This window comes from Panthera tigris, chromosome D4 (assembly GCF_018350195.1).
Source record: "Panthera tigris isolate Pti1 chromosome D4, P.tigris_Pti1_mat1.1, whole genome shotgun sequence".
NCBI classification, from domain to species: Eukaryota; Metazoa; Chordata; class Mammalia; order Carnivora; family Felidae; genus Panthera; species Panthera tigris.
In genome coordinates, this window is record NC_056672.1 from 16,673,504 (window position 1) to 16,695,255 (window position 21,752).

Sequence of the window (21,752 nt, forward strand, 5' to 3'; positions counted from 1 at the left end):
TGAAGAGACACAAAGGCATCTGATCCTATGCTTTCTATCCCCGGAGGCTTAGGAACTGACACTGGCCACGTTTCAAATGGCTGAATCCAGGAATTCCTAGAGCAACTTTATGATGTCAGGTTTTTTTGGTTTTTTGTTTTTTATTTTTTGGATTTTTTGTAAGTACTCTTGGCCAGGATCAAGGGTTTTCTGGGGACTCTAAGAAGTCCAGCTGAAAAGAAATGAAAGAAATCAACAAAATATGTAAGTATTATTCCATCCAAATAAATCTCTTTTTAAGGAATACAAATATGGTAGGAAGTAGTGAACATGATGGGTATGAAAATCAGCTTTGATACATAAGAATTTTGGGTCTGTTGGAGACTTTGATTTTTTGTCTTCCTCCCTCCCTCCCTCCCTTCCTTCCTTCATTAATCCTTTTTCTTCCCCTTCTTCTCTCTTCTTCCTTCCTTCTCTCCTTCCTTCCTTTCCTGTGAGTGTATGTGTGTGTGTGCGTGTGTGTATGTGTGTGTGTGTGTAGGTGGCTTACTGTTTTTGCTCCTTCATATTGGTTTCCCTTAGAATAATAAATGTTACCAATCCACTGAAATGGACTCCACATTCTTTCTCTATACGCAGTGAAACTCTCCAAATAAATCCTAAGTTTCAAGACCTTTGAAAACAGAAATGTTCCTTGACCCCATATGTAAGCTTCAGGTTGTATGCATTCATCCACAAATGGATCAGAATAAGAAAGACAAGACTTTGCTCTCCTGGGGCACACATTATGATGCTGTAGGAACCCCCTGAGCAATTTCTATGGTGAGCATAGATCAAGAGAGGCAACAGGACATTTCAGGGAATTGATATTTGTGACCCCAAAAGGAACCCTCCCTGCAGGAACTATTCTTCAGGGCCAGTCTCTGACCTGTCGTCTCCTCTATGGGTCTTCTTTCCCCCCACCCACATCTACTCTGCAGAGGACCTGACCCTCTCTCCCCACTTCCTGACTTAAATGAGCTTCCAAGTTTCATTCACACTAAGCACAAAGTGACTGGCAACAGTTCCCAGCGTCCCTCCCACGCAGAACCCCACGCCAAGAAGGAGATTACCTGTATCAAAGAGGAATAAAAGGAAAGGAAGAAACAGACATTTATTAAGGGCATACTATACAGCCAACACTATTCTAGGCACATCAAACATACATTATCTCAATTCTCACAACAAAAGGTAGAGGTAGACAGTTCCTTTCCTTTTATATTAAGAAAACAGTTTAGGGGCACCTGGGTGGCTCAAATGGCTAAGTATCCAACTCATGATTTCAGCTCCGGTCATGATCTCAGGGTTGTGAGATTAAGCCCTGCATCAGGTTCCGCAAGACAGCACGGAGCCTGCTTGGTATTCTCGCTCTCCCTATCTCTGCCCCTCCCCTACTCATGCTCACTCTCTCTTTCTCTCTCTCTCAAAATAAATAAACTAAAAAAAAAAGAAAAGAAAACAGTTTAACAGATGTAAACTCCATCAGCCAAGGTCACAGACAGTAGATGACAGAACTTTGGAAGGACATTTAGCGTTTCCAGCCAAAAGTCGAAGGTTGAAGAGGACTTGAGCCTCCCAAGGGCCTTTGCTCTCTGGTCTTCTTCCTCAAGGGTGAGAGTATTTTGTGAAAGATTCAACTCATGGAAAGAGACAGAGGCTCACTTTCTGCTGCCTTGGATGAGAAGTCTCCATTTCTCCAGGCAGCACCTACCTTTCAACCTCTCCACCAAGGATGTTTGCTGATTCTCACCCTTTCCTTTCTTCTCCTTCCTATAGATACTATTAAAAAAGAGACAACAGGCCCAAAATGGAGTCCCTTGTGCTAAGCTCCAAATCAACAAATGAAGATTTAATACCTAATTGTAGTTGCAGCCTCTCCCAGGAATGTAACCTTTAACCAGTCATTCTGGAATTATATAGTTGGCACTAGGGAGGTAATTGGCCTGGTAGGACCCCCACGCCCACCCCACCTTCCCCCAAAGGAAAGTGACCTTGCCCAGAACAATCCATCCTTGTTAGAATAACTCCCTTGCCACACCAACTTCTGCCTATAAAAGTCTTCCATTCTGTCCAGCTCCTTGGAATTCCTTTCTACCTGCTAGATGGGATGCTGTCCAACCGATGAATCACTGAATAAGGCCAATAAGATCTTTAAATTTACTCAGTTGAATTTTGTTTTTAAACACTACCAAAATGGCCATCTCAAAGCATCCCTGGAAGCATGACACAACACTGATACCTTCAAAGGTCCCTATTATTGTTGTTTACTTGTTACACCCATTTTTAAAAATTTTATTTAAATCCAAGTTAGTTAACATATCGTATAATTATGGTTTCAGGAGTAGAACTCAGGGCTTCATAACTTCCATATATCACCCAGTGCTCATCCCAACAAGTGCCCTCCTTAATCCCCATCACCCATTTGGCCCAACCCCCCATCCAACACCCTACTAACAACCCTCAGTTTGTTCTGTGTATTTAAGAATCTCTTATGGTTTGCCTCCCTCTCTGTTTGTATCTTATTTTTCCTTCCCTTTCCCTATATTCATCTGTTTAGTTTCTTAAATTCCACATATGAGTGAAATCATATGGTATTTATTTATCTTTCTCTGACCGACTTACTTCACTTAGCATAATACACTCTAGTTCCATCCACGTTGTTGTTGCAAATGGCAAGATTCCATGCTTTTGATCACTGAGTAATATCCCATTGTGTGTGTGTGTGTGTGTGTGTGTGTGTGTGTGTATACCACATCTTCTTTATCCATTCATCAGTCAATGGACATTTGGGATCTACTCAGTATTTATCCAAAGGATACAAAAATGCTGATTCGAAGGGGCACATGCACCCCAATGTTTATAGCAGCACTATCAACAATAGCCAAAGTATGCAAAGGTCCCTATTTCTAAAAGCTCTGTTTGCTTTTAACCCTTCCCCTGTCTAGGGGACATCACCACATATGAAATGCCATCCTCCCTGATGATCAAATTCATACCCCCACTCTTCGCAGTCCAGTCTAGTTACTGCTCTTCAGTCATTCCCATTCTGGTAACAATACTCCCACTACCCAACCATCCTCCACCTACCCCACCCTACAGTATGCTGGAGGCTCTGCTAAAGTCTCCACTGTTCCAGTCCTCTCCTGACTATGCTGTCTCCAAGACTTCTTCCCCTCTCCTGCCATCCACAAGTCCGCACCACCTCACATCCTGCTTTCTTCTGGCTGTGGGTTCACTCGTGTTAATTTAGGCGGAGACCAGCTTGGACCTCTCCACTCCATATGGGTGACAAAGGAGTGCCTTTCTCCATAGCAGCGCCCCAGCCAGGCTCTGGTGGCGGAGCCTCTGTGGTACTCACGGCTATGTATTTTCTGTAGAGAGAGGTACTTTTCCAGGTTCCTCCTGAGATTCATCTCATTTCCATACTTGCCCACAGTCCCGTCATCGGACAAGATGAAGTGGGAGTGCATGCTGTTGAGTGTGGTGAGCTTGCTGAGGGGGTTGCCCAGAGTCTGGTACAGGCACACCACCTGGAAGACAAGAGAGGGTTAGAGTCCAAGGTCCTTCCCTGGGCTCAACTGCTCCAAAGGGCTGCCCATGCACCATGGAGTTCCTGCCAAAGCTAGTAAGTGCCACTTGCTACCTAGAGAGGTGTATCTCAGGCTATCTGCAGTGAAGAACCAACTTTTTTTTTAATCTCCCATTTTTTATGGATCGCTATGTGGTCCTACTATGTGTAACCAGTATGCGGCTCATACTGCATGAGACTCACAACGCAAGGACACAAGTTCAACAACCCTTGCATGCACTGTGCTCAGAAAGATAAGTCCACCGGCCATATACTTAGGTGTCACAGCACTACCACATTGCTAAAAATGGTTCTACATATTTATTTTTAATTTCTGTACTTACCTTGTCTCAGATTGTAATAAAAGAGTTCAAGGACATACAGTAATATACAGACTACACTGCTATCCAGAAAATATGCCTTTCAATAGATCTATTCCAAAATAATATTTTAACACTGCTTTTTTTTTTCTAGTATTGAAATGAAGAGTGACAGCCAACCAACCAAATGGAGATCCATCCACTCAATATAAAACATCCCGATCTTTATCAATATTTGTGGATTCTTCCTTAAGCCACTCCAATTCTCATTTGTTTTTAGAGACGAAAAGCACACTATTTGGAGTAAGAGGGCCCAGACTCTTCTACTTCCTAACTTTAACTCTGGGTAACTCCTGCCTCCTTTCTCAGGCTTACTTGCCTCACGTCTAAGGGAGAATGATAATTCTTACACCAGAGGGTTGCTGTGAGGCTTAAAAGAAATAATGAGGTAAAAAACACTATAAATTTTACCAACTTTTAGGTAACTTTAAAAGTTACCTAAAAAACAATACGCATTTTACCAACATTAGTCTTTAAAAGTTACCTTTATAATTCCTAACAGTGATACAGATGACAGAAATCAAGAAGAAAATAACTAATAGATTTAATACATCTAAAGTATCTTATCATAACATTAATATCATTTTTTATAAAAGCAAAAAAAATGGATAATAGAAGAATGGTTAAATTATAGTACTATTAAAGTACCACAGTACAGTAGAGCATTATTAGGCATGAAAAATCAGAATGCACCTTTTACCCCTAGAATGCAGTCTTTTACTATAATTTCCCACTAAAAGCAACCAGCCATTTCTCTAGGAGCAAAACAATATACACAATTAGCCTGGAACAGTTTTGTTTTGTTTTGTTTTGTTTTCAGAGTAAAACACAAGGAAGCAAGGAAAAACAACCAGAATTGTGTTAAAAGGACTCAAGAGATAATGTGAAAAGTTTCCACTGGCCAAAACGGGATGAGTTGAGCATAATTAAGAGTAATAACTAGATGGAATAATGACTTGAAACATATTTGATATGTTTCAAAAAAAAAAAATCTCATTGTTCACCTTGGAGAATGGTAGATAACCAATTCATTGCTTTGAAAGCTGGAAAATAAAGAGAGAATCAAATACTGTGTCCTTTCCCATGCAACAGTACCACAAAGTAAACCAAATGGCTGATGAGAAAATGTTTCCTTTATAGAGTGTTTAAGCTAATAAATAAAGAACACAATAATTTCATATCAGTATTTGCAACTCTGTTGAGGTCATGAATCTAGTCAATGACATTATAAAAAGAAAAACAATCATGTTATGAGGGGGAAGGACAGACACATCTCTTACGGCATAAACTTGCACAAAAAGAACTTGTATCTAATCATACCTTTGGATCAAACTACCAACTGAAAGAAGAGACGAGACAGAGAAATAGGCTAAACCCTACTACAACAGGCTAAATTTGCAAAATCCAAACTATGGGAAACTCTTTAGGACAAATGACCTAGTTTCTTTTTTTATTTTTAAGTTTATATTTATTTTGAGAGACAGAGCATGCATGGGAGGGGCAGAGACAGAGAGAGACAGAGAGACAGAGAGACAGAGAGACAGAGAGACAGAGAGACAGAGAGAGAGAGAGAGAGAGAGAGAGAGAGAGAATCCCAAGCAGGCTCCACACTTTCAGCACAGGGCCCAACTCAGGGCCTGATTTCACGAACTGTGAGATCATAACCTAAGATGAAGCCAAGAGTCGGATGCTTACCTGACTGAGCCACCCAGGCGTCCCGTGACCCAGTTTCTTTAACAAACAAATTGCACCCCCCCCCAAAAAAAAAAGAGATGGAGGGAAAATCCATAGATTAAAAACGACTGAAAATAAGTGACTCAGGAGACATATCAACCCATCACATTGTAGGGAACTTTTCTGGATGATGAAATCAAACAACTAAAAAATATGACACAATCAGAATGTTGAACGTGGACTGGCTAGTTGTTGATATTCAGAAATTAACTATTAATTTTTTTAGGTATGAAAATGGTAATGTGGTTATATATTTTTTTAATTGTCCATATATTTTAGAATGCCTACTTTTTGGTACTTAGAAATACCAAATTATTGGTAAATTAATTGGTTAATTAGAAATACTGGTAAAATATTTACCAATGATGTTATTTGATATCTGGAATTTGCTTTAAAATATTGGAGTGGGGAATGAATAAGGAATAGATGAAACAAAATTGGCTCTGGGCTCATAACTGTTGAAGCTGGGAGATAGGGACATAGGAGTTCATTATTTTCACAACTCTACTCCTTAGTATGTTTGACATTTTCCAAAACGAAAGTTAAGATAAACCATATACATGTCTATATTAATTTACATAGAGAAGTAATTATGTTAAATAATTAAGCTAAATACCAGATTCATATCAGTGGGTTTCTGTTACTACTTTTTTTCATACAAACTGTTTCTTATTATGCATATGTACACATACGTAGTAAAAATTCTGGAATGATACACCCCAAAATGTTAATGGCGATTATCTTTCCTTTTCATATCTTTTGTAATACCTGAGACTTTCATCAGAAATATACACTACTCATAAACAGACTTAGACAAGTTCCTTCCCTTTAGAAAAACAGATGGGATCAAAGAACCAATACGTAGGATAAAGCAGAGAGTAGTACAAGATAAGGAAAGAGCAGGTTCACGTCATGAATGTTATCACACACACGCCTGTGCAAGAAACTCGGCTATTACTCTGAACCAGATAGGAGTCACTGAAGTGTTTTTCACAGAGAAGTGGCACGATCTGATTTGTATTTTGGAAGCATCATCCTGGCTACTGTGTTGAGATTAGATTGCAGTGAGAGACAAGGATGAGAGAAGGGAAAGCTATTACTACAGTCATCCAGGAGACAGGAAAGGGGGCTGCTCAGTAACAGTGGAGGTAACAGAAGAGGTCAGATTCTGGATATATTTCTATATTTAACTAAAGCTAAAAAAGGGGGGTGGGTGCCTGGGTGGCTCATTCAGTTGAATGTCTGACTTGATTTGAGCTCAGGTCATGATCCCAGGGTTCTGAGATCAAGCCCCGTTTCTGGTTCTGCGCTGAGCACAGAGCCTGCTTAAGATTCTCTCTGCCTTTCCCTCTGCCCCTCCCCTGCTCACATGCGCAGGCACTCTCTCTCTCTTTCTGTAGAAAGAAAGAGAGAGAGAGAGAGAGAAAGAAAGAAAGAAACAAAGAAACAAAGGGAGAAAGAAAGGGAGAAAGAGAGAAAGAGAAAGAAAGAAAGAAAGAAAGAGAGAGAGAGAGAGAGAGAAAGGGAGAAAGAAAGAGAGAAAGAAAGAGAGAGAGAGAGAGAGAAAGAAAGAAAGAAGGAAGGAAAAAGTGAAGCTGAGATAATTTACTGATGGATTAGGTTGAGTTGTGAGACAGAGATCATTCTAGGATTAGTCTAAGGTTTTTGGCTTGAACAAGTGTAAGGATGGGATCATTACTTTCTAAGATGGGGCAAGTAGGAAGACCAAAGTTGGTTTGAGGTATATTACATTTGAGATGGCTTTTAGATATCCAGGTGGTGCTAAGTTGGCAATTGGATACACGTTCATCCGCTTCTGTTGTGAATGGGTTGTCTACTTACATCTTTTCCAATAAGATCTCTCTGGTTCTCAATGACACCCCAAGGAGGGATTCCAACTGTCCAGATTTTTCTCAAGGACCGGAAGGAATGGGCTTTCAGGGCATCCCCAACATGTTTGGACACACCTGTGAACAATCAGTTTAAAAGTCAAACTTTTATGCACAAATCATGCAAAACACTGTGACTGCAAGAAAGAGACAAATGGCAGATATATGCAAAAGGACATTCGTAGGGAAAGTTGTGGCGCAGTGGAATTAATTTCTGATATCTTGGCTTCCTCTACTCTCTCTTAACACCTCTTTCTCCTATCACTGACCTCTTTACCTGAATAATTCTCCTTTCCCTTTGGGTAAGTTTTGCTTACAACCTCAGTTCTTCCCCTATTTTTGATTGACCAGAAAGTCTTATGAGACCATCATGAATGTTCTAAACGTTTTTTTTTTTTTTTTCTGTAACCTTCTCAACTCTCCCAGCAAAACATCCTGCAGATGTGTCCCTTGCTTCACTGAAGCAAATTAATTTAATAGCTTATATATATAAGTATCCCAGCACGAATGCATTCATACTTGCCCTTCTGGAATTAATAATAACAATAACTATAAGAGCCAACACTTACTGAACTCTTACAATGCACCAGGTACTTTTGAAGTGTTTTCCATGCATTCACACTTTAAGTAGAAACTTCAGTCTATTTTATAGGCAAGAATTGAATCATAAAGTAGTTAAATAATTTGCCCAAGGTTATAGAGCTGGTGATTTGTAGAGCCAGGATTCCCACCCAAAATATCGGACTTTTCTTTTTTAAACAGACTTTGTTTTTTCAAGCAGTTTTAGGTTCACAGCAAAATTGAGCCAGTGGTACAGATTTCCCATGTACCCCCCACCCCTACACACCCACAACCCCTGACCACTATCAACACTGCCCATCAGAGTGGTACATTTGTACCACTGATGAACCTACACTGACACGTGATTATCACTCAAAGACCACAGTTTACATCAGGGATTGGTGCTGTAGATTCCATAGGTTTGAACAAATACACAATGATAGTATTTCCATCATTATAGTATCAGACAGAACAGCGTCACTGCCCTAAAAATCGTCTGCATTCCACTTATTCATTCCCCCGCCATAACCCCTTGCAACCACCGATCTTTATACTGTCTGCAGTTTTGCCTTTTGCAGAATGTCTTAAAGTGAGAATCACGTGGTATGCAGCCTTTGACATTGACTTTACCTGCCTTTTAATTACAACGCTGTGCCACTTACTCTTCCTATATATATAGTTTTGACCCTATCTGTGTCATTAGCACAGAAACAAACAAACAAACACTCTACATATGCACACATCTGATGCACAGTACCTAACCATTTCTCCCTCTCTCTCTCTCTGGCATCTTCCCCTCCAACCTCTTTTACTTCTCCCAGAGTCATTTTCTAGAATCCAGGTTCTAGATGTATATCACCATCAACTGTGCAGTCAACTCTGCAGTAGGGTTTTGGATCCCATAGGTTTGGCATGGGTTATCAGCATTGTGGTGCTGCTGGTTGTATTTCCACATCCCACAGGTGGTTCTAGTACAGATTGTCTATTGAGACTCTCTGTAAAAGCCAGACCCGACTATATTATTTCCTATTCATTCTCCTGTTCAAATTCCTTTGAGAGCCCTCTGCTCTCAGCCCATCAGCATGGCATCTAGTATGGCTCCAGTCTCCCTGGTTGTCCCTGTCCTCTGCTGCAAGGCATACCCAGCCTGTAGCCTTATCACCTCTTTCTGCATGTGCCTGAAACTCCAGCTGTGTGCCTGGCCCTGAACGGCCACCTCTGCCTGGGATGCTCCTTCCTACTCTTCCCTCAAGGTCAATACCAAGTGCTATATCCTTGTCTATGCCTTCTCAGGTGCCCTCAGTTGGAACTGGAATGCATCTTCCTCTTCCCTGTACTCCCAGATACTTGCTTTGCATTTCAACCAAGACCCAGTCAGCGTCGATTTTTAGTTAGTTGCTTATGGTCTGTCATAGTCTGCCCTATCACTAACCCCCGGGCCCATATCTTACTCATCTTTCATCCACAGCATCTACCCAAATGCTTTATATATAGGAGATTCTTGTAGCCTGTGGCCTTCAATTGAATGCCAAAATTCAATTAAATGTCAAAAATTCACGCCAGATAACGTTCAACTACAGTAGAAGCAGCTCGAGAATAGGCAGAAGTTGGAAGGAAACCTTCTCAAATTTGAATGTACGTAAGAATCATCTGAGGATATTGTCAAAATGGACAGTGGCAGTCCTGCGGGTCTGGGGAGGTATCTGAGATCTGCGTTCCCAACAAGCTCCCCGGTGGTCCTGATGCTGCTCGTTCATGGATCCTTCCCTGAGCAGTCAGGCCTTAAGGAGCTGTGGTTGAATTGGGGCCGACCCTGATTATTGCGTAAGAAAGCTCCAAGCGTGTCTCCTTTCTCAGTTCTTTTGTTCATCTGAACGAATTCAATAGTCTTCACATTATCATATTTGTGTTCCTTAACTGGCCCTAACCTGAAATGTTTTTAAAAAACAAACCAAAAAAGCAGTAAGTAAAATAAAGCACATGTTGTTAAAAAGGGAAACCACAGGCCCAAAATGGAATCACTTAGGCCAAGTTATCACACTGGGGCTTAGTACCTAACTGTAGTGCCAACCTCTCCCACCCCCGAAATGTAGTCTTAACCACTCAGTAAGAAAGTTTCTGATCAGCACCAATGAGGTAATCTGTCACAAGGACTCTCCCCCTCCCCTTCCCCACCAAAGGAAGATGAGGTAATCTGCATGAAAGGACCCCCTCCCTTGCCCCCTGAGGGAAGGGGACCTAGCTTGCCACAGTCCTTTCTTTACTTTTGTTAATAACTTCCTTGCCCCACCCTCCTTCCTATAAAAACCTTCCACTTCATACATAGTCTCTGAGCAACTCTTTACTTGTGAAATGGGATGCTGCCCAATTCGTGAGTTGCTTAAGAAAGACAATTCCATCTTCAAATTTATGCAGTTGTATTTTTGTTGTCAAACTTGACCATGGGGAGTTTAGCTCTTGCCCATGGCCGCACACTACATACTTGCATGGATTCCGTGTCCTTTCAAACCTCACCATAGCCTCAAGTTCACGAAAAGACTATTTTGTTGAAGTTTACCCAAAGTTGTGGTAAAATAGCAGATGTTAACAATGGTGAAAACACATACTAGGAAAGGTCTATGATTCTTCTGGGGCTTTTTTTTGTTTTTGTTTTTGTTTTCCGGTCACCATGCTTTTTGTCTGACTCGCGCTACCATATCCGCTGGGAGCACTGCAGAGCACAGAGTGGGTGCCATGCTGCCTGATTCAGTTAGAAAGAGGTATTTAAAAAAAAAGAAGAAGAAAGAAGAAGAAGATGAAAAGAAAGAGAAACAGTGCACTTTACCAGTATTAATGCCTTCAGTTATTATCCATGCTCCCGTTGTCTCCGCAGCTTTGACCAAACCTTGGCTGAAGATCTCTTTAAGCTTAGACGGCATCCTGAAGTTCTGGACGCCCCCGTGGACAGAGATCACCAGTTTGGGCAGTTCCATCTTCCACTCTTTCAACATTAAATGTAACAGATGATCTGCCTTTGTATCATAAGATGTTCTAATATACTGGAAGATATGCATAGACACATGTACATAAAACAGTGAAAACTCCATGCTGGGCAACAATAAGCACACAGCAGGGCGACTGGAATGGCCCAAACTTAAAAGGAAGCGTCTGGGATTTCTTTAAAAGTTCATCTTTGTACAATGTAAACATTTACTTTGAAAGGATCCCACACCCCACTTTAAGTTCCTTCTGGGAATTACAAGTCACGGTAGGAAGGCTTCCTCTGGTTTTCAGGGTTGACCCACCAATGTCCTCTAGAAGATCTGGGATGAGGCAGAAATACTTCAAACTGGCAAAAACCACTACTCCAGGAAACCCATTTTAAAAAAAAGCATTTACACAGAGGTGAAATGGGGTTTTTCATACATGGTATGGCCTTTGATTTACTTGACTATTTCATAAATTTGCATAATTTAAATTAAATTATGGTCTGGGAGCATGTACATTTAATTTATTGTAAATTTTATATTCTAAACATTTCCTTTATATATAATTACCTCTCTGAAAATGCCTTTTTCCAAAATAAATACTTTTCACAAAAGAATCACATCTTTGACTAGTCAATGTAATCAAAAGAAGAGAGAATCTGAATCAGCAGGTAGGACCAGAATCATTTTGTGCTTTGCCTGAGATCATAGTGTATAACTGGTTCTCTTTTTCCGGCAGATGCAGCCGCACACAGACTGTGAAAATCATATTGAGAGGAGTTTGCCATCCTCGAGCCTAAGCCAGCCAACAGCAAGAATAAGATTCATAGGAACGAGGGCACTAAGAAACCATGAATTAGAAAACTACACCAAAAAGAACCACAGGTGGAGATCTTCATCCATATGAAATAGAATTCTCACATTATCTTCCAGGATGTGATAGTGACTTAAAACAACTGTCCATTCATCTTTGAAATTCTTAAAACATAACCTCTTTATTAAAATGTTAGAATTTCTGAACATCGAGTTGGTACAGCCCATCACAGAATGTAATAGAACCTAAGGATAATCAGGATTCAATTTACAGGTGAGGCAAATGAGTTGCCATGGCTTCTTACATATTCACATAGTAGGAAAAAATACAAGTTGACCTTTGTGAAATGGTTTGTGTTGCTCCGAAATATGAATAAAGGCAGAGGAGGCAGCTCTAATGTGGTTCACCTTTTCTCTACCTCAACTCTCCTGGGTGCCTCTCTCTTTCATCTAGAAGTCCTTTTAGTCCCAGCAGATATTTCTCCTAGAGATTTCAGATAAACAACCTTGATTAACTAAATTATCAGCACTGGAGTCTTTTCTTCCAAAGGCCAACCGAAGATGATGCCAAAGGTTAATGACTTACTTCCCCCCCCCCCCTCCTTTATAACTAACTGGGCAGATTCTTACTGGCATAGATTCTTCTCAAATCCTCTGTGGAATGAGGTGGGCGGGATAAACTGGGAAGGGGAATGCAGTGGAGGGAGAAGAATAACCAGCTCTCACTGCTTTCCCGCCTCTCCCTGTAAACACGAAGTGCAGTTCTGGTATTAAATATGAAAGGTAGATTCTTCTCTTCTGAGAGACACATAAAATGCATTCCAGGTACTTAGGATGTAATGAAGTCTAATGCTAAGCCTAAAATCTGTTAGTGATCAGGAGATCTGTTGAACCATATTTTCAGTTCTCCTAAATGTACCATACTCTCCCTTGGCCTTCCCACCAGCCCAGAGTGGTCTTACCCCTCTGCCTCACCAGACACCAAACACCTCACTCACCTTTCTGATATCAGCTTAGCTGTCCCTACTTCCAGATGGCTTCCTTCACACACACACACACACACACACACACACACACACACACAGAAAAACAAGAGTTACCCTTTTCATTCTCTAGAAGAACCCTGTATTCCCATCCAGAGCATCCCTGCACCACCCCCCTCCCATGGAACAGATGCTCCCTGGGGCTTAGCAAAGTGGGAGCACCAATGAATATCTCCCAAATGGATGGAAAAAAAATGAGTAAATCAAGGTGATTTGATTATGAATGAACATAAAAGCAAAAGGAGGTAGATTAAACTTAAGGGGACATTTATATACGGGGTTCTATAAGAGTCAGCTTCCAGAAAGGACTGTAGAGGGGGATGAGTGCAGTTTTCCTACCAACTAAAGAAAACTTCAACATACAACACTAAACACAAGAGGATTAATAACTGGAAAAGTAGATTACTGTAAAACTCTATTATGAAACTTGATTATGACTGCATCATTAAGAACTGTTGTTTCAAATTCATTCAACTGAAGGTCACACTCCAGGATACGGTTGATTCTAAGCTTTCCTGAGGTGGAAGCCCCTGCAGGTTCCCAAGGGAAATCTGCCTCTAATAAAACAGGTGATTACCAAGCACAAGGAAAAACACCTGAGAGATGCCTGACCTGTCAGAACTATGCAAATTACATGCAAACTCCATATTAGAACAGGAGGAAAACTGGCCTGGAAAGCCCAAGGACTATCATTCAGGGGGTACAGAGAAAAATTCCCCCACTTCCTCTCATGAGGACTTGGCAGGCATGAACAGCCCCAAGTTACTGGTAATTGCTATGGTCATGCTTCAGCTAGAGCCTGCTCTTTGGCAGTGACTTTTCTCCATTCCTTAAAAATGGGGCAGTCCTTTCTCAAGAGCAATAAGCCATTCTCCTATGGGGAAGGCATAACCACGCTGAAAGAGGTCAAATAAAGACCTGGCTATACCACACCCTGGAAAGGTATAATGCCCTCAGACATAAAGGAAAGAGAAGAGTCAGGTCATTTTTGGGAAGAGGTCAATACCATGGAACACTTTTGCAATAAAACCTGGTCATCTGATCATCTACACTTGGAGATACAATTGGGAGAAACATTTGGTGGTTACTTTCTGTTAAAAACTAGCAAAACGGGGTGCCTGGTGGCTGAGTCAGTTGAGCGTCTGACTTTGATTTTGGCTCAGGTCATGATCCCAGGGTCATGGGATCGAGCCCTATGTCAGGCTTCAGGCTAACTGTGCAGCCTGCTTAAGATTCTCTATCTCTCTCCCTCTGCCCCTCTCTCCCCTATTGCACTCTCTCTCTCTTAAACAACAACAACAACAACAACAACAACAAAAAAGCTAGCAAAATAATGTGAGCTATTAGCAAACCTTGGAGTGGTGGGTATGCTCTCCGTCTTGAAAATTAATAGTGCCAAACGTATCTGTAGGGCTTTTCCTTGTGTGCTTTTCAACAGACCATTGCTCATTTTCATTACCATTGGCAGCTGAGATGGTCCAGGAATAATCTATCCCATGATGGTCTCCAATTAATCGCCCACAGTAACACCTTAAATATGGGATAAAAACCAGTTTCAGAATAGAAAACTACACAATATCAAAATGGAAAATAGATGTAATGTTTCTACATTTTTCTAGGTAATATATAGATGATACAAATGAACAATTGTTGAAATTCCACATTAATGTTTTATATTAGATTTATATCACTAGATTGTCTTCTGAGTTTAGAAATACCCTCAGTGGTTCTCTCCCTTGGCTGCACATTAAAATCATTTGGGGAATGTTTTAAAAAAACACCAAAAGGGGCGCCTGGGTGGCTTGGTCGGTTAAGCGTCCGACTTCGGCTCAGGTCATGATCTCATGGTCCGTGGGTTCGAGCCCCGTGTCGGGCTCTGTGCTGACAGCTCGGAGCCTGGAGCCTGTTTCAGATTCTGTGTCTCCCTCTCTCTCTGCCCCTCCCCCGTTCATGCTCTGTCTCTCTCTGTCTCAAAAATAAATAAACGTTAAAAAAAAATTAAAAAAATAAAAATAAAATAAAATAAAATAAAAAAAAACACCAAAAATCTTGTGCACACCCATGTTCATTTAAGTATTCCAAATCATTATTCATAATCGCCAAGTGCCCACTGACAGATGAATAGCCAAACCAATGTGGCATATACATACAATGGAATATTATCTAGCCTTAAAAAGGGAAACATCCTGGATATGCTTCAATATGGTTAAACTTTGAGGATATTATGCTAAGTGAAATAAGCCAGTCATAATACAACTGCTGTATGACTCCACTTATACGAGGTATACAGAGTAGTCAAATCCACAGTGACAGAAAATAGAATGAATGGTGGTTGCCAGGGGCTGGGAGGAGTGGCCAATGGGGAATTATTGTTTAGTGGACACAGAGTTTCAGTTTTACAAGATGAAAAAGTTCTGAAGATCTGTTGTACAACATAAATATACTTAACACTACTGAAATTGTTAGGATGGTAAAAAAAAAAAATCATATTGTACACTTCAAATATGTGTAGTTTATGTTAATTATATCTCAACAAAGCTGTTAAGAAAAAAATGAGAGTGGAGGGGATAGCTAAATTGGCAAGGGGCATTAAGGAAGACACTTGTTGGGATGAGCACCGGGTGTCACAGGTAAGGGATGAAATCACTGGACTCTACTCCTGAAATCATTACTGCACTATACGCTAACTAACTTGGATGTAAATTAAAAAAAAAAAACAACGCTATCCTAAAAATAAAAAAAAAAAAAAAGAAAGAAATGAGGGGTGCCAGGGTGGCTCAGTCGGTTAAGTATCTGACTTGATTTTGGCTCAGGTCATGATCTCAGGGTTGTGAGATCGAGTCCCATGCCGGGCTCCTTTCTGGGCGTGGAGCTTGCTTAAGACTCTCTCTTTCTCTCCTTCTGCCCTTCCCCCATTTGCGTACGTGTGCGCTCTCTCTCAAAAAAAAAAAAAAAAAAAAAAAAAAAAACCTAAAAATCTCTAATATGCAATACTTAAGGAGGGTCAGAAGATGTCTTCATGTAAAACATAATATGCATATTGAAAGGAATATTAATCAATGCAAAAAAAGATTCAACTTCAGAGAAATATGTAAACATAGAGCTGCCACAAGAAAAGAGCCATGAATGAGCCTTGACTATAAATATAAATAATAAATTAATACTTGTAATATAAGGAAGGAAAAGTCAATAAATGTTCTTGCCAATAATTAGAAGGTGTGAAAACTATTTCAGATACATAGCCATAATTTCTACAATGTAACAAAATAAGCAAATTAAAAGGTTAAATCTTTTTGAAACTAGAACTACATAAAAACTAACAAAATATAATAATAATCATATTGGCGAAAGGATGATAACCTTCTTGTGTTTCCCGAATTAGAAAACACTAGAAGGAAAATTTACAATTTGAGCACACAGAACCTTAAAACCTGAGGCAATGAAAAATCATATGTCTGCCGACCAAGAAAGTTATTTGCATCAAATATGTCAGATCATATACCCATTGTATACAAAGAGGTTACTCAACTTTATAAGTGATTCTGGCTTTTCATGTGTGTGTGTGAAAAACAACATAAAAATGTGTACAAGTTATAGGTCTCTGCTAAGCAAGAAAACAGGATGATAAGGAGAAGTCAGAACAAGAAGTCAGAGGACCATTTTGGAGTTCTGCATGGAGGGGCTCTTGACTCAAAGGGTGGAGAAATAATCTCAAATGTATAAAATATACATAATAAGAATCTATCAAAGAGAAATGTATCACCTGGTCATCTTTTAGAACAAGGGTTAGTCTTCAAAATGAAAAAGGATTTTAATTCATAAGCTGAATGATTCATTTCACTGTGGCTTTTTCAAACCGGACATGAGTGAAGGCAAACCATCATTCACACCTGGAAAGATAAATCACTAACTTTTCATAGGACTATTCTTCAGTTTGAACCCACTTTGCTCTAAGTATTTTTCTAGTCTAACCCATTTGATTGGGTCAATGTAGTTTTATTCTAGTTTTTACCGGGTCATTAAATTATGGCAAGATGTTCTCATAGAAGAAACCAATTACCCCCAAATTTAAAAAAAAGCTTCCATAATCATCCTTTTAGTTAAAACTTTTAGAAGTCCTAAATTACATATCACTAACTAAAGACTCACCTTGAGATCACCTTTGTAAAGGTGCTAAATGCCAGTTCCTTCCCAAATTGCTTTTATACATTCTATAAAATACCCATCAAAATACTAAAAGAATTTTTCAGGGAATTTGACAAAGCAATTCTAACATTCATACGGATATGTAAATTGTTTAAAAGGGTAAAATGACTTAAAAAAATAAAAAGAATAAAGCATAGCGGACTTGCCCTATCAGATATCAAGATATATTACAAAACTATAATAATGAAGCAGAGTGGCATTTACCAGGAACAGGAGAAGTAGGTCAATGACACTAAAAAAAAAAAAAATAATAAAATAAAATAAAATAAAATAAAATAAAATAAAATAAAATAAAATAAGATAAAATAGCTTAGAAACACAGCCATAGACATATGGGAATCTGTTATGTAACAGAGAAGATACCAGCAATGGCTAGGATAGACTGCTCAGTAACTGACATTGAGACATTCATTCTCTTTATGAAAAAAATCAAACTAGGTCCTAGTTAGGTGCAAAAATTACAAGTTTCAACCATTTTTAATTTCTGGATAGTGTGAAATAGATGTTTTTCCAGTATCATCCACATTAGTTATCTCTAAAGATTGTGAGGTTGGGAAAATATTGCCAGGGAGAGGTTCTGGAGAATAAAGTAGGAAACGGAGTAAATGAAGCCGTCCACTTCTTTTCAATATATTCTTGGGTTTTCCTTTCAATGTCAGCAAATTTGAAATAATTACTGAAAAGTAAAAATAATTTGAGGAAAGATAAAAGAGGTTAGCCAAATGGAAACTCTTCATCAGTGTTATGAACTGAACTGTGTCCCCCAAAATTCATAGGTTGAAGCCCTAATCCCCAATGTGACTGTATTTGGAGATAGGGCCTATAAGACAGTACTAGTTTAAATGATGTCATAAGATAAATGTGAGACAGACAACTGTCAAAACCTAGAGGTGAAAACAGGCAACAATCTCTTTGACCTCAGCCACAGCAATTTCCTGCTCGACATGTCTCTAAAGGCAAGGGAAATAAAAGCAAAAATGAAGTACTGGGACCTCATCAAGATAAAAAAAACTTCTACACTGTAAAGGAAAAAAATCAACAAAACAGAAAGGCAACTGACGGAATGGGAGAAGATATCTGCAAATGACATATCGAATAAAGGGCCAGTATGCAAAATCTATAAAAAACCTACCAAACTCAACACTTGAAAAACGAATAATCCAGTGAAGAAAAGGGCAGAAAACATGAATAGACACTTTTCCAAAGAAGACATCCAGATGGCCAACAGACACATGAAAAGGTGTTCAACATCACTCATCATCGGGGAAATACAAATCAAAACCACAATGAGATACCACCCCACAACTGTCAGAATGGCTAACATTAACAACTCAGGAAACAACAGATGCTGGCATGGATGTGAAGAAACGGGAACCCTCTTGCACTGTTGGTGGGAATACAAACTGGTGCAGCTGCTTTGGAAAACAGTGTGGAGGTTCCTCAAAAAATTAAAAATAGAATTACCCTATGACCCAGCAATAGCATTACTAGGTATTTATCCAAAGGATACAGGAGTGCTGTTTCGAGAGGGCACATGCACCTCAATGTTTATAGCAGCACTACCAACAATAGCGAAATTATGGAAAGAGCCCAAATATCCATCAACTGATGAATGGATAAAGAAGATGAGGTTTATATATACAGTGAAATACTACTTGGCAACGAGAAAGAATGAAATCCTGCCATTTGCAGCGACATGGATGGAACTGGAGGGTATTATGCTAAGTGACATAAGTCAGAGAAAGACAGATATCCTATGCTTTCACTCCTATGTGAAACTTGAGAAGCTTAACAGAAGACCATGGGGAAGAGAAGGAGGAAAAATAGTTTCAAACAGAGAGGGAGGCAAACCATAAGAGACGGTTGAATAGAACAAACTGAGAGTTGATGGCGGGGAGGGGAGTAGAGAGGGGGAAATGGGTGATGGGCATTGAGGAGGGCACTTGTTGGAATGAGCACTGGGGGTTGTATGTATGCGATGAACATGGGAATCTACCCCCAAACCAAGAGCACACTGTATACACTGTATGTCAGCTAACTTGACAATAAATTATATAAAGAATAAATGAATGAATGAATGAATGAATGAATGGATAAATAAATAAATAAATAATTCAGCAGCAAAAAAATAAGTAAATAAGTGAAGTCATAAGAGTGGGACTCTAATCTGATAGGGTTGGTGTCTTTGTAAGAAAAGAAAGAGACACAAAAGCTCTCTTCTCTGTCAGCGCACAGAGGAAAGGCCATGTGAAGACACAGCGGGAAGGTAGCTGCCTGCAGAGCAAGAAGAGACACCTCATCAGAAGCCAGCTCTAATGGCACCTTGATCTTGGACTCGCATGGCTCTGAAATAATAAATTTTTATTGTTTAAACCACCCAATGTGTAGTACGCTGTTAGGGCAGCTTGAACAGACCAACACACCCAGCAAGCTTATACTTCCTCTCCTCCTACAGCCGTGGACTGTGTTTTCCTTTCCCCATAATTTGCTAAACTTGGGATTCTGGATTTTTTTGACAAAAATGAGTTTAACTCTGGGTCAATCCATAATGTGAACTCTGCTCAAAATTCAGGAAATTACATTTTCCTCCACTTACAAAGAGAAGGGTAAAACCCGTTATTAACAGATAGTTTAAAATGCAAATCACTGTTAACATTTGTATTCTGCTGAAGAGTTCATTTTGCCCATAAGCTTGGGTAATATTGTGATTTATAATAAATATATATTTGGTCTTTGTCCCCATTTATGGCACAGAGCCCCTAAAACCCTTGAAATTCCCTATGTGATAAGAAAGATAAGGATGCTGATAAGAAAGATAAAGATAAAGAAAGATAAAGATAAGCCACCAATGGCCAATGATTCAACCAATCATGCTTATGTAATAAAGCCTCTATAAAAACCGAAAAGGATGGCATTCAGAGAACTTCAGGTTGGTGATCGTATGCAGGTGCTAGAAGACTGACTTGCTCAGAAAGAACATTGAAGCTCCGTGCCCCTTCCCACATACCTGGCCCTATGCACCTCTTCTATCTAGCTGTTTATCCTCCCTAATACCCTTTATAATAAACTGGTAAACATAAGCCAATGTTTCTCTGAGTCTGGGAGCCTTGCTAGCGAGTTAAATGACCCCGTGGAGATATCCTTGGGAATCTCTCATCTATAGCCTACCACTCAGAACCACAGGTGACAACTTGGACTTGGGGTTGGCACCCAAAGTGCGGGGAAGAAGAGCAGCCTTGTAGGACTGAGCTGTTCACCTACAGGATGTGACACTATCTCCAGAATTTAATTTCCTGGTGCTGTTGGAAAAAAAACATACACATCAAAACCGGTGTCAGAATCAGAGCTTGGTCTGAGCACACATCACTTGAAAGTCATAGATCAAACACAGTGCACAAAGCATCTTCATTATCCAAGTAAAATATAACATAGTCAAATGAAAAGGTAATGCTTTACAAGTATTTCAACTGCTAGAAGCTCTTGCCGAACGCCCTTGCCACTTACATGTCTCAGTAATTCAAGTAATCTATTACAATCAAAAACTCGCTCTCCTTCAAAAACATCCCACATTTGTTTTTAAAACTTCCCTTGGAGAGGTAAACAGGATCCACCAATAAAGTCCTTTCATTGAGTCCATTCAAGATGTGAGAAAACTACCCCAATAAGTTTTACACAGAGTGCCTAAATATTAAAAGAAATCTTATTTCTCTAAGTCTTACCTGATTAAATTCTGGCAGACCTGGCATCCTGCGGTGCATCTAAATTAAAAAAAAAACAACACAACCTCTGTTAGTTTAGTGATACATTTTGAAAGCACACTTCATGCACATACCGTAAATATCTATTATTTTCCAAGGTCTAGCAAAATCAGCACGTGCTAGTACTCATGTATCATTTCCCAAATATTCCCATTTGTCATTTACCAAATATAATTAGACTGCAGCAACCATGACCTAATGAACAGAACACTGAATTTGAAACCTAAATACCTGGATTTAAATCTCATTGATTCAATGAGTCCTCCAAGCCCCAGTTTTCACATCTGAAAATAACATCTGCCCCATAAGGTTACTAAGAGGATGACCTGAGATAATATATGTAATGTGTCTTAGAGTGGTGGCATTGCAGTATATATAATAATGGTAGCTATTATTATTATTACACTATGAAGATAAGAGCATTCTTGAGAATTCTGAGAATTAGGAAAATGTATTTACATAGTATAAATATGTAAACATATATTTATAAATTATATATAATAATTATATATTACTTATATGCTGTATATTATATGATTTAGTAATATAATTATATATAAATTTATATATAAACAACTTTAAAACCATAAAACACTGTCAAATCAAAAGACGGTTGGCGTGATTATAAGTATTACCCTTATTAATCTTTCTTTTTATAATTCAAAAAAGAACCTTCTGATGTTGGGGGATCATGGTGATCATCACTGATCATATTTTAGGTATAAAGAAGTTTCAATTAGAAGAGAATATTAGTTAAAACAATGGAAGAAAATATAGTACTCATAGAATCAGGATCATTCTAAATTATTCAGAAAC

The 21,752-nt window shown here is 39.3% G+C and overlaps 1 protein-coding gene across 1 annotated transcript in view; it reads right to left on the minus strand.

Moving 5' to 3' along the window:
* TRPM6 (transient receptor potential cation channel subfamily M member 6) overlaps window positions 1-21,752 on the minus strand; it is a 202,834-nt gene that overhangs the window by 98,619 nt on the left and 82,463 nt on the right. The window contains exons 7-11 of the mRNA XM_042963460.1: window positions 20,898-20,936; window positions 14,325-14,502; window positions 10,975-11,188; window positions 7,543-7,667; window positions 3,377-3,548 (exon numbers count right to left, since the gene is read on the minus strand). Coding sequence (XP_042819394.1) covers window positions 3,377-3,548; window positions 7,543-7,667; window positions 10,975-11,188; window positions 14,325-14,502; window positions 20,898-20,936 — 728 coding nt within the window. The remainder of the gene's footprint in view (window positions 1-3,376; window positions 3,549-7,542; window positions 7,668-10,974; window positions 11,189-14,324; window positions 14,503-20,897; window positions 20,937-21,752) is intronic.